This window comes from Perna viridis, chromosome 14 (assembly GCF_037379345.1).
Source record: "Perna viridis isolate PV_CMFRI_1.1 ecotype Kerala chromosome 14, ASM3737934v1, whole genome shotgun sequence".
NCBI lineage: Eukaryota > Metazoa > Mollusca > Bivalvia > Mytilida > Mytilidae > Perna > Perna viridis.
The window spans coordinates 32833516-32847530 of NC_142458.1; the positions used below are offsets into that span (position 1 = coordinate 32833516).

Consider the following 14015-nt stretch of genomic DNA (forward strand, 5'->3'; position numbering starts at 1 on the left):
ATTTCAATTAAAAACAGATTCAACACAATGCTTTCAGAGATTATATGATTTCTCCATTATCAATAGTTAAATCTTAGATTTAACCCACTCGCTGAAGCATGTGGGTTGAAATGTGAAATTTAATTATCTCAAGTGGAGAAATCTTGTGAACCCCTCGAGATTGAAGGAATCAATATTTACCGTGACCAAGCTCAGTCTGGGCATAAGTGCCTATCATTTTCAAATCCTCTGCCAAAGGAAGCCATTTCTTTTTCTGCTCAGGTGTTGCCTGTTTTTCTATTGTAGGTAAAAACATACTGTAGTGTAAGCCCAGTGGGCTGTTTTCATGAGCTGCAGCACATCTACAACAAAGGAAATTACTGAAGTATAAAGGATAGCTCAAGAATGATTATAAATGTACACACAAAATTCTCAATTTCTAGGATTTTTTTTAATCATTCTTATGTTTTTGGGGAAAGATAACTTAGTTTTTGTTTCAGCAAGGTCAGCTCATTACTGGATTTACACTTGAATTGAATTTTTTTAACACACCAAATTCAAATTTTTTTCCATCCTTTCATAGTAGTTGCCTAGTTAGCGCTTAACAACATTAGAATTTTGATAATGTAGGAAGAATTTGAAATAGTGTCATTATAAAGAACCTAGTAATTGTAAAACTGTAAAAAACGTCTATTATTATTTTTCGACAAAAATATCAATCAGACTTTTCCTCTTACAGGTTACAACTGCCTCATACTATATGGATTTATACTATTAGTATACTCAAAGTCAAGCTAACTACCAGAAAACAGCTTTGTGCATACATAATCAAGACAAAAGTGGCACAAAAATATAACTCATTATTCTAAGATCAGCTACATATCAAATTCAGATGTTTTCTAGATGGGTTTTCAGGTTAAAGGTGACAAAATTTATGGCACAGACAAGCATACATGTACTCCAGTCTAGACCACAGCAAAGCTACAGACAAAAGGGATGAAATATTCAAAATACATTTGAAAGCAACTGTTTTACTCAAAAGTGTGCTTCACGTAAGTTTAAACTGACTGAAATGCCAACTTTTAATAACATGTAAAGCCAACAGAAATGCCAGCTTTTTAATTAATTTGTCACTATGTCCATTTTTCTAAAATGGAATATAGGTTAATCTTACTCTCTATAGTAAAACATTTCCTGTGGATCTGTGATTCCCATTTCTTTCAGTTTTTGTTGTATATATATGTGTTTGGACAGTCCTAAATCGTACTGTTCTTCTACACTGGAAAATGCCCATGGTTTGTGTTTCTTGAAGAATGGGTCCTGTGAGGCAATGTTTTCTATCAAAAATAAAACATAAATCAATTACATGAGTATTGCACATGTGCCTGACTATGACAGTGATGGAGGTAGTTCTTTCATACAGATGTAAATATGATCATAATGGTAGTGCCTGACTATGACAGTGATGGAGGTAGTTCTTTCATACAGATGTAAATATGATCATAATGGTAGTGCCTGACTATGACAATGATGGAGGCAGTTCTTTCATACAGATGTAAATATGATCATAATGGTAGTGCCTGACTATGACAATGATGGAGGCAGTTCTTTCATACAGATGTAAATATGATCATAATGGTAGTGCCTGACTATGACAGTGATGGAGGAAGTTCTTTCATACAGATGTAAATACGATCATAATGGTAGTGCCTGACTATGACAGTGATGGAGGAAGTTCTTTCATACAGATGCCTGACTATGACAGTGATGGAGGCAGTTCTTTCATACAGATGTAAATATGATCATAATGGTAGTGCCTGACTATGACAATGATGGAGGCAGTTCTTTCATACAGATGTAAATATGATCATAATGGTAGTGCCTGACTATGACAGTGATGGAGGCAGTTCTTTCATACAGATGTAAATATGATCATAATGGTAGTGCCTGACTATGACAGTGATGGAGGCAGTTCTTTCATACAGATGTAAATACGATCATAATGGTAGTGCCTGACTATGACAGTGGTGGAGGCAGTTCTTTCATACAGATGTAAATACGATCATAATGGTAGTGCCTGACTATGACAGTGATGGAGGCAGTTCTTTCATACAGATGTAAATACGATCATAATGGTAGTGCCTGACTATGACAGTGATGGAGGCAGTTCTTTCATACAGATGTAAATACGATCATAATGGTAGTGCCTGACTATGACAGTGATGGAGGTAGTTCTTTCATACAGATGTAAATACGATCATAATGGTAGTGCCTGACTATGACAGTGATGGAGGCAGTTCTTTCATACAGATGTAAATACGATCATAATGGTAGTGCCTGACTATGACAGTGATGGAGGCAGTTCTTTCATACAGATGTAAATACGATCATAATGGTAGTGCCTGACTATGACAGTGATGGAGGCAGTTCTTTCATACAGATGTAAATACAATCATAATGGTAGTGCCTGACTATGACAGTGATGGAGGCAGTTCTTTCATACAGATGTAAATACGATCATAATGGTAGTGCCTGACTATGACAGTGATGGAGGCAGTTCTTTCATACAGATGTAAATATGATCATAATGGTAGTGCCTGACTATGACAATGATGGAGGCAGTTCTTTCATACAGATGTAAATATGATCATAATGGTAGTGCCTGACTATGACAATGATGGAGGCAGTTCTTTCATACAGATGTAAATATGATCATAATGGTAGTGCCTGACTATGACAGTGATGGAGGCAGTTCTTTCATACAGATGTAAATACGATCATAATGGTAGTGCCTGACTATGACAGTGATGGAGGCAGTTCTTTCATACAGATGTAAATACGATCATAATGGTAGTGCCTGACTATGACAGTGATGGAGGCAGTTCTTTCATACAGATGTAAATACGATCATAATGGTAGTGCCTGACTATGACAGTGATGGAGGCAGTTCTTTCATACAGATGTAAATACGATCATAATGGTAGTGCCTGACTATGACAGTGATGGAGGCAGTTCTTTCATACAGATGTAAATACGATCATAATGGTAGTGCCTGACTATGACAGTGATGGAGGCAGTTCTTTCATACAGATGTAAATACGATCATAATGGTAGTGCCTGACTATGACAGTGATGGAGGCAGTTCTTTCATACAGATGTAAATACGATCATAATGGTAGTGCCTGACTATGACAATGATGGAGGCAGTTCTTTCATACAGATGTAAATACGATCATAATGGTAGTGCCTGACTATGACAGTGATGGAGGCAGTTCTTTCATACAGATGTAAATACGATCATAATGGTAGTGCCTGACTATGACAGTGATGGAGGCAGTTCTTTCATACAGATGTAAATACGATCATAATGGTAGTGCCTGACTATGACAGTGATGGAGGCAGTTCTTTCATACAGATGTAAATACAATCATAATGGTAGTGCCTGACTATGACAGTGATGGAGGCAGTTCTTTCATACAGATGTAAATACGATCATAATGGTAGTGCCTGACTATGACAATGATGGAGGCAGTTCTTTCATACAGATGTAAATACAATCATAATGGTAGTGCCTGACTATGACAGTGATGGAGGCAGTTCTTTCATACAGATGTAAATACGATCATAATGGTAGTGCCTGACTATGACAGTGATGGAGGCAGTTCTTTCATACAGATGTAAATATGATCATAATGGTAGTGCCTGACTATGACAATGATGGAGGCAGTTCTTTCATACAGATGTAAATATGATCATAATGGTAGTGCCTGACTATGACAGTGATGGAGGTAGTTCTTTCATACAGATGTAAATACGATCATAATGGTAGTGCCTGACTATGACAGTGATGGAGGCAGTTCTTTCATACAGATGTAAATACAATCATAATGGTAGTGCCTGACTATGACAGTGATGGAGGCAGTTCTTTCATACAGATGTAAATATGATCATAATGGTAGTGCCTGACTATGACAGTGATGGAGGCAGTTCTTTCATACAGATGTAAATACAATCATAATGGTAGTGCCTGACTATGACAGTGATGGAGGCAGTTCTTTCATACAGATGTAAATATGATCATAATGGTAGTGCCTGACTATGACAATGATGGAGGCAGTTCTTTCATACAGATGTAAATATGATCATAATGGTAGTGCCTGACTATGACAGTGATGGAGGTAGTTCTTTCATACAGATGTAAATACGATCATAATGGTAGTGCCTGACTATGACAGTGATGGAGGCAGTTCTTTCATACAGATGTAAATACGATCATAATGGTAGTGCCTGACTATGACAGTGATGGAGGTAGTTCTTTCATACAGATGTAAATATGATCATAATGGTAGTGCCTGACTATGACAGTGATGGAGGTAGTTCTTTCATACAGATGTAAATATGATCATAATGGTAGTGCCTGACTATGACAGTGATGGAGGTAGTTCTTTCATACAGATGTAAATATGATCATAATGGTAGTGCCTGACTATGACAATGATGGAGTTAGTTCTTTCATACAGATGTAAATACAATCATAATGGTAGTGCCTGAATATGACAATGATGGAGTTAGTTCTTTCATACAGATGTAAATATGGTCATAATGGTAGTGCCTGACTATGACAATGATGGAGGTAGTTCTTTCATACAGATGTAAATACGATCATACTGCCTGATACTGTATTAGGATTAGTGAAAATATTTGCAGATGATTTAAAGATATATATAAGTATATGCTTCATTTGAAAATGAACAACAACAAATACTGCAGAATGATCTAGTTGTATGACTGCTCAAGGATTCAATGCTACAAAATGTAAGGTGATGCACTTTGGAGCAAACAACAAATGTGTTAGATATGCATGTATTTCCCAGATATATCATCTTGATACAGATATAAATACATTTAAGACAGCAGAGGTCAGGATATAGAACTATTTCAAGTACAGTAGGTAGCAAGTAGTTCTGCACCTGCATTTTTGCATTATTTTTTCCTTGACGCATTTCTTGAAGCGATTTTTGACATAGACATTTTTGTTTTTTGTGATATTTTGGTGCATTGTAGTACAGTAGTATCCCATTGAAACAAAGCCAGTGGATATAAATGAAGAGGAATTAACAACAATAAAACATATAGGCCAAATCTAAAGCTGGCTTAATTATAGCTGCCAGAGATGTCAAAGGTATATACACTCTTGAAGACCTGAAATTGATTGAGGGTGTTCCTAACAATATCTGGGATCCATTATTACAAGAAGGGTTTGTAGTAATTGAACAATCTGAAAACAGATCCTCTGTTAATCAGATTGCTGAATTACAGGAACAGATGAGAAGTATGAGTGTGATTTTGAAATAGAAAACAAATATAATTTCACAAATGCAACAGGAGTCCAAACAAGATCTAAAATAAAAAGAACAATTATTTACAACCCAAATTGAGAAATTACAGCTGCAAAATAAAGAAATGCAGGCTAACTTTGAAAACTGTGAAATTGTTCTTATAGAGGAAATAAGACAGAAGGAGAGTAAAATTAGCCAGTTAGAACAGATAAAACTAACCACTGAGAGAATTGCGAGATTGTCACCATCTGGAATATACGGTAAAGCAGGGAATAACTGTCTGCATGGTTTAGATTTAATTACCTGTAGTGGAAAAAAAAGCCTGTCACTGTGACAGCTACCAATGATAAACCTAGAGGAACTCAGGTAATGCTACAACAGTATCACAGGCAACAGAGATTAGAGGAAAGAAAGAGAGAAAAATGAAAGAAGAAAATGAAGGGCCAAGTCCACCAAAGATGTCTACCTACAGTACAGTTTGCAACAAGGTCTGATCAATACCTGGCATACCTCATACCTGGCATCCAATGCCAGGTATTTATTGCTTATTGGCCCATAATTAACAAGACCCACATCCCCCAGCATCACCTCTATCCAATATACAACAGGAAATGACTAATTAATTGTATTAATTTGTAATATGTAAATTAATATAAATAGCTTCCTTGCCAATGAAAAAAAAACTGTTTTGTTATCATATTTCATTCCTTGTATATCTTTTTTTTTTTGGAGGGGGGATAAAAATGAAATTTTCACATTTTCAAACTTGTATACATGCAAATATAATGATACATGCAAATATAATGTAAAATTATTTAATTTCAGTATTAAATGATATTAAATGAATGTTAAAATACAATTTTTTATCTTTTACAGTTGATATTTTCCATAAAAGCTCCAAAAGCATTGTACATGTATAAACTGTTATATTTTATTATGACTTTTTCCCTGCAAATGATTTTTACTGACACACCTACATGTAATCCTATTGCAAAAGTAATATTTATTTTTAATTTTTCAGGGTCAGTATAACTCAACTGAAATTCCCTTTTAAAATTAAAAATTTTAGTCTGATTATATTTTAAAAATTAATAAAAGTTTTCCTCTTTTGGCATGTTAGGATAGAACACCAAACACTTGGCATTTTATGTATTCTTTTAACTTAGGAATAAATTTATCATTTAAAAAGTCCTTTAAAGTAGAAATAGAAAATACATGTACACGTATTTCAAATATTCATCCATCTAATTGCTCATTTTATATCAATAACAAAATATATTAATTTCTATGCACACATTTATGAGTTTTCAAGCACTAATTAAAAGTCAGTTTTATCTAACAGGTAAATTACATTTTCTGCTATCACCTGTCCTAGTGGACAGGTAAATTTTACCTGAGACACAAGAATTAATTTATCAATCAGTGAGTTGTACATTTGTATATTACAAATAACAGAATCAATTTCAAAGGATTCATACCTGGCATACCAGGTTTTGGAGGTACACCATGTATTTATCAGACTATGCTGTGAGCTGTACTGTATGATGGTAAGAGTGACTGGAGACCATACCATCTGCAATTTACACATATAGCTGAGAGATATCAGTGGACTCAAAAAGAAGATTAGACAAGCTCAATGAGTGCTTACAAGATAAAGCATTACAGTTTTATAGTGTTAAAAACAGAACGGTACAAGCTAATTATGACCTGCTATACATGTGAGAAAATGAAAAATAGGTTTGATCATAGGGATTTACCTCACACATTAAGGAGACAATTACAGGACCTAAAACAAGAAAGGGAGGTGATTCTAGAAGAATTTACAGAGAGAACACAGGAAATGGCTACTGATGGTCCCAGATACTCCAGATGAATTTTTTGGAATTCTAACCATTGATGCTTTTCTAAAGGGGTGTTCTGTTACAACAGCAGCACTTTCAACTATGGACAAAAATCCAGTCTCACTGGATGAAGTGCTTGAACATATCAAGAGCACTGTAACCAATAAACATGTCATATTGGGCCCAAGAAGAATAGAGACTACAAGAGTAACATTTAATGATAAGAGTGCCACAGCTATTGGATAGCCTACTGAACCCTCAGTTCGAGTATTTAAATTTAACAAAAGAAAGACTTCACTATCAAAACGCATGCAATTATTCAATTATTTAAGCACAGACTCAAGAAAACAGAGGAAACAGAGGATATAGTGAAGAATATCTTAAAGATAGTAACAGAGAATAGGAACAGGTCACCAGTAAGACTAGACACTTCTCCAAGCAGATTTAAGTAGTTTGAATAGTAACTGCCATCGGGACAGTTTAAGCACGGAATGTCATGTTGATCATATATGCTCTAATATTTCATCAAGATTGTATCTCCTACCCATAATCGACACTTAGAGATCGACCAAACTTTACAACAGACCAGATGACTTCATTCAGAATTGTCAACTTTCCTTTCATCTGTGGCAACATCCCTTCAGCACCTGCATATGGAGTTTTCATTTCACAACTCATACGTTATGCCACAGCTTGCTGTAACTACACAGACCTTTTTTTTATTGCGCTGGACTTCTTACAATTAGGCTTCAGGAACAAGGTTATGTTGCTACTAGATTGAAGTCATCACTACAGAAGTTTTATGGTCGTTATCATAAACTTGTGGATCTTAAGGTGTATTCATCTGCACCATGAAAACTGCTTTGTTCAAAGTGTCATAGTTTTCCTTTCCTCTTTCATCTATCCTAGACTTGACCTTTTATGAGAAACTTGGCGGTGTTTCTAGAAAAGCAGAAGACACTTACCCTACCAGTACACCTGGTCCATGCTCCCACTTTTTAATGGGGTCCAAGTTGTCCATTTACCAGGATAAGAACATGGATAGTAATTCCATCATGCAAATTTGTAATTTTTTAGAAATTCACAAGACAACATCTTAGCCTCTAATGGTCAAGTGGAAAGGTACAATAGTTTAATTTTGCAAACCATGAGATGCTCCTTGAAGAAACAACAAAGTAAGTGGTAAGAAAAGATTCAGTTTTTATCATGTGCCATCCGAGCAACACCTAATCGCCAAACAGGGTTCACAGCAAATTTTTTAATGTTTGGAAGGGAAATAACTCAACCTATTGATCTGAAATTGGGCCTTGCAGAAGTTAACAACAGTGATAGAGATGAAGTGGAGTACATTCAAGACCTTATTATAGCCCTGAATTTAGCCCATGATATTACTAGAGCTTCACAAGGTAGACAAGGTAGACAGAAAAAAGATTATGATTTCAGGGCACTAACAAAAAGCTATCATGTAGGGGATGCGGTGTACAAATTTGATTCAGCTTCAAAAATAGGACAATCTTGAAAATTGAAACCATCATGGAAGGGCCCATACCTTTCACCAAAGGTCATCAATCCTGTTTTGTTCATCATGACAGATTGAAGTTATGTACAGATTCTAAACTACCACTTTGGCTTCAGAGGCAAAAGATCATATCTGTCAGGGCTTGAAACAAGATCTTGAAGAAATGGAAGATTTTGGACTGGATAAGCTATTTGAAAACCAGTCTCCTATGGCTCACACATCAGATAGACCCATATCTGATGGAAAAACTCACATCAGAGTAAAGCAACAGAGGGACATATGATCATAAATGATTGGGTTCAGTTAGCAGCAGTGGATGTTAATGTCTTGGGGGAGACTGCTTCATATGACATTTAGTTGGACAGGAAGAGAGGGGGAAAGTGAAAAATCAGAAAACCAACTTACCCCTTGGATTATACTGACTGATAAGCATTTAATTGTTTCTATGTGTACAGTGTTGTTTACTGTTTGAATTCCTCGTACATGTATGTTCTCGTATTTCACGTAACTAAGTGTATATGCATATTAAATGTGGAAATGTCTTGTTTACACACTGTAGATCACAGCTCTGGTACAAGTTGTTTTATGATTTGTCTTTCCTTAATCTGTACTTATGTTTTCAGTTTTTTTTTAGAACAATGCTTGAAGATGACTTTGTGTCAGATTATGAGCCTGGCAAGGATGATATTCCACCTTCTAGGAACTCTCTGAGAGGGAGTTTCATGATGAAGGAAAGAGTCCAAAAGTGCACTATTTGTTCAGTCAAGTTCAATAACGTTTGCCATGTTATTTGCACCCACATACCCTAGTACATATATCCATGGACATCTTTTTGGACTTGTCATACATTTTTGCATGCATTTGCTCTAGGGAGTTTAATGCAACGCCACATCAAGGAAATACATGACAGGGAATATAACCATGCCTTCGCACCTTCACAGAACAACCTAATGGGAAAAGCTTGGTATATTTGATAAATGGTCTTTTTAAAGAAATAGGTAAGCAACTATGATAGAAATGAAGACAGCAGACATGGTACACTTCGTTTCCCTCCAACCAGAATTCAGCAACTGCTTTGCCAGTGTACACCACTGGAAAGATATTCCCTTGGTATAATTGTCTAATTAGGAAATAGACATTCAACTACACAGGTCTCTCATTGTGTTTTCTATTAAAAGAAATAGGAGATCACGAAAACCTAAACCACATTCAACACGAACATATTCTGCCTCTGCCTCCACTTAAAATTTGCAAGTTGAAGATTCCCATTTTCATTTAGATACCTAAAAAGATACCTTGAGAAGCAGATTAGATGTTCTGGTCTTCAAGAACTCTTTTCTTTTGGAAAAATGAACAAGGTGGCATGACTTATACCAACCTGGTGGCTAACTATTGCTTCCCAATGAACTGCCCAGGAAATAATCAACGAGGAGAGATACGTAAGGACAAGAGGTTGAGACTCTCATTTGGCATCCACCCTCGCATGTTGATTTAGAAAGTTCTAGAGATGAAGGGAAATGGCTTCCCAACCTTAAGTTGTATTGTCAGCTAAACAGGTGGTGGGAGTCAGTGAGTGTAGGCTGGACACCAGTTTACTTTAACATAGATTGTATAAACAGGAAGAAGCTTTCAAGGCACATCTTATCTCAAGGACTAAGATTTGGTTATTCATTGTCGGGGTGATGAACAACTACATGATAAATGCTTACAGATAATGGAGTCTATTCTGGAACAAAGCCATCAGGTACATAACCACTGCCTCTTTCAAGCTTGAGGTGTTACAGGAAGTGGAAAACAGCTTTCCCAAATTGCAAATTTGTTATTTCCCTATTCATCCTTACTGGCAGGTATCCCTGTCTAACAGATACCGTGTCACATATGGACATCAAGGATGTTCTACTGGAGACAGATGCTCCCTACATAAGTGTGAAAGGGGAGAAAAGTGCCCACACTGATGGGTATGGTCAAGAGACTAGCTCAAGTCTGGAACATGCCAATCAAGAAGGTAGCTGAAACTACAATTTCAAATGCAGTGAAGTTGTATCGTTTGTAATAGGTTAATATAATTTTAAATGTAAATACAACTGTTAATGTTTTATAGAGATGAATGAATTGATGGTTGCTGAGTAGAGGGGAGAGTGTCGAGAAAATTGGTTACAGGTTTTAGGCTGACCAAAAGTTAATGTTCGTATGAGTGAAATGAGTTTGAAAGTTCTTTCTGATCAGCTGTAAAGAAACAGACATCTCGAGATTGCTCCTTACGACTTACCTGTGTGCAGCTAAGACTACTGAAAGGTGACTATAATTCTATTATTATACAAAAACCGCAGATTTAAAAGTGGCAAAATATATTTTCATTATTAACTGAATATACTAGAGGCATTGTTTCAAACTTTTGAACAAGAGATGTATTACAAGGCATTGCCCGAATACATTCTCAATGAGAACTATTGATCAATGGAACAAGTAATATCTGAAAAAAACTTTAACTGCAAATACATTTGTATATTCAAAAGTCAATTAAATTAAGAAATTGAGATGGGAAGAAGTTAAATCCAATTTGACACTGTGGCCTACACATATTTTCTGATATATAATTTATGAGCAACAGTGCACAATTAATATGGAGTAGGCATTGCCTAAATCAGCAAGCACCGTTAAAATTTTTGTTTCCGAAGTGCAATATTTCTATTTATATTTCAGCAGCAGGCGAAATCAATATTTTTATTTGAAAATCTGCCTTGTATAATACTTGTTTAATTATGGGGGAATTTTTTCAATGAATGAGTAACTTGAAATAAAATTGGTTTTATTCCAAAATCCCTGCCCCATCCCCTTTATTCCCTTGCTTTCAAAATGGTCGACAACTTTATAGCACTTCGCTATACTTTACAATTTTTAACCTTTAAGGTTATCTTGATCTACACTGTAGCAACATCATTTTCAGTTTTAGCTGCTCAGATCAATTTGTACAGATACGGGAAATATTACAGTTCTCCACAGATGGTGGGAATTTTACACATATCATATGATGTAAACAAATAATTCAGAGGCAACACTAACAGCTACAAATTCCAAACAAGAAAATGATTGTCTTTCCTATCTGAGAAAAGCTATGCTTCAATTTGGATAATACAGTTGGAGTTATATTTTTTCCAAGGTGGGTTAGGATCTTGACAACAGCAAAAGTGGAGTAGCGGAGATACATGTATGTACAGCCATGTTTTTCCTTTTTAAAAACATACTATTCACTTCTTTTAATAAGTTAAAAAAATTAGAAAAAGACTCGAAAACTATCAGAAAAGATGAATTTATTTTTACTGGAACCTAATTTTAACCTTTATATTTTTTATTTGTTTGATTTAAGGGATGAATTTTCTCCATAAGGACAGTCACTTTTTGTTACTTCCGGGACATTACCTTTTTTTTGTTAGTATTTTGGGGAACCCTAAGGGAAATTAAGATAATACATGTAATAACCGTAAAGCTTACACCGCTTCATGGTGCTCACTATGAATGGAGAATATATTCATCTTCAAAACTGTTTTCTAACAACAAAACAGACATTCATTCTATATGTAATGGAATTACTCTTTCACTTTAAGCAGAAGGATGCCTCACAACCAGAGGCACAGGCAACCACTCCGGCCCCTGTGATGAGATCAGTTGTTCAGAAACCTGTTGTGATGAACCGTAGGGAGAACTCCGCTGCACGGAAAAGAGTTGCCACTGACCTCAAGTCATTGGTCTGTGCCTGATGATGATGACGTTGAATTCCATGTCAAGCTACCAGTAGATTCTAAGGTCCCGAAATTGTTTAAAATAATTCTGCCAGAAGTAAAGCCAGCAACAGGAACATCTTCACCTCCAACTCCATTCCTTACCACCGCACCAACTACAACTGTTTATCTACCTGTCCTCCCAAAGTTTGCTCCAAAAACTGACTGCTACCCAAACATCCATTGTCGATATAAGTAACTTATACATTCCACCCATACGTGATAATAGCACTGAAGAATTGGAAGAATATATCAGAAATTTGTGCAATACAATGGACATGATTGGGAGATTAAGAGAATCTGTAAAGGAGAAAGGTTCAGCCATGCATTGAGAGGGACAGGAAGCTCAAGGCTGAGAATAGAGCCCTCAAGAAGGAAGTAGCTGAAATGGAGGGATAAGATTTTCAGCAGGAAATCCGTGGAACAGTAATTGTAATATATAACTTGTATGATCCTGTCCGCTTGACTGACAATCAGTATTTCCATATACATATGTATTTCACCTTTGTTATTGAAGAACTGTTAAATTATTGTGTCTGATGTATTTTTCATTATTTTGAAGGACTTTAAAGGTTAAAGTTTACTGTGATTATATTTTTTCATTGTTATATAACGTTTTTCATCTATTTCTCTTTTGGACTAATAGGTTATATCTTTATGATATCCCCAATTAGGTCTTAAGAGAGGGTGAGTGTAGTGGAATTACTCTTTCATTTAAGGGATTTATTGTATTTCACTGTCATTGTTAGGAACTTCAGTAATTCCACTAGTTTAGTGAGCTAGACGTCATATATTCTATTAGTGTTCATAGAACTCTAGCTTCAGCTCACCGGATCACTTCCGGTTCCCGATCCCGGCCGGGATAGCCCTTAGTATATAAGACGGCTCTCCCATCCCAAGCAGAGACCCAGATTTCAACTGAACATTTTAGCAGACGATGTTACGTTTGGTAACGATCGGTACTTGACCAGTACTGTTTACTAGTATTTCAATCCCTGTTAGAATTAGAATCAATGATATATACTTGATGTATTTGGCCAATATTAAATATGTAAACTGAACAAGGATGGCTAATTTACTTCAAAATATAAAGAACATGGGAAACGTCAATGAGACAACCATAGCAAAACTAACAATATTGTTCATATACATAAACACTTTATTCAACGTGGATTTGTATTTTATTATGCCATATGGAGAACTAAGTTTACAAGTTTTTGGGCCACGGAAATAAAAGTGAGTATATACTATAACAGGAGGCGACAATAGAAGTCGCACAGTTCCGATGCCCGATTATATAGTCCCACATTATGACCTAAAGGCTAACAATAATTAAAAATGAAATAATAAACTTACGCAAATATCTCTTCCTTCTAACGCGATCCGGTCCACCAACGATGAAATTCGTTAGATTTTCCACATTGAAAGTAGCACGGGATCTCTCTTTCACTAAATCTGGATTAACATTACTTGGATGCCTTGATAGTGCCATTCCGCTGCTGTCTGCTGATGTACTGAATTTATCTCTGGAGAAAAAAGAGTTCTCATAGGGGCCTTC

The 14015-nt window shown here is 35.9% G+C and overlaps 1 protein-coding gene across 1 annotated transcript in view; it reads right to left on the reverse strand.

The window, feature by feature from the left end:
- Positions 1-13984, reverse strand: part of LOC148599035 (peroxisomal acyl-coenzyme A oxidase 1-like) — a 29168-nt gene extending 15184 nt beyond the window's left edge. Inside the window, exons 1-3 of the mRNA XM_088560544.1 lie at positions 13814-13984; positions 1154-1316; positions 181-341 (exon numbers count right to left, since the gene is read on the reverse strand). Of these exons, the coding sequence (XP_088416670.1) occupies positions 181-341; positions 1154-1316; positions 13814-13949 (460 nt within the window). The 5' untranslated portion in view covers positions 13950-13984. The remainder of the gene's footprint in view (positions 1-180; positions 342-1153; positions 1317-13813) is intronic.
- Positions 13985-14015: the final 31 nt, after the last annotated feature.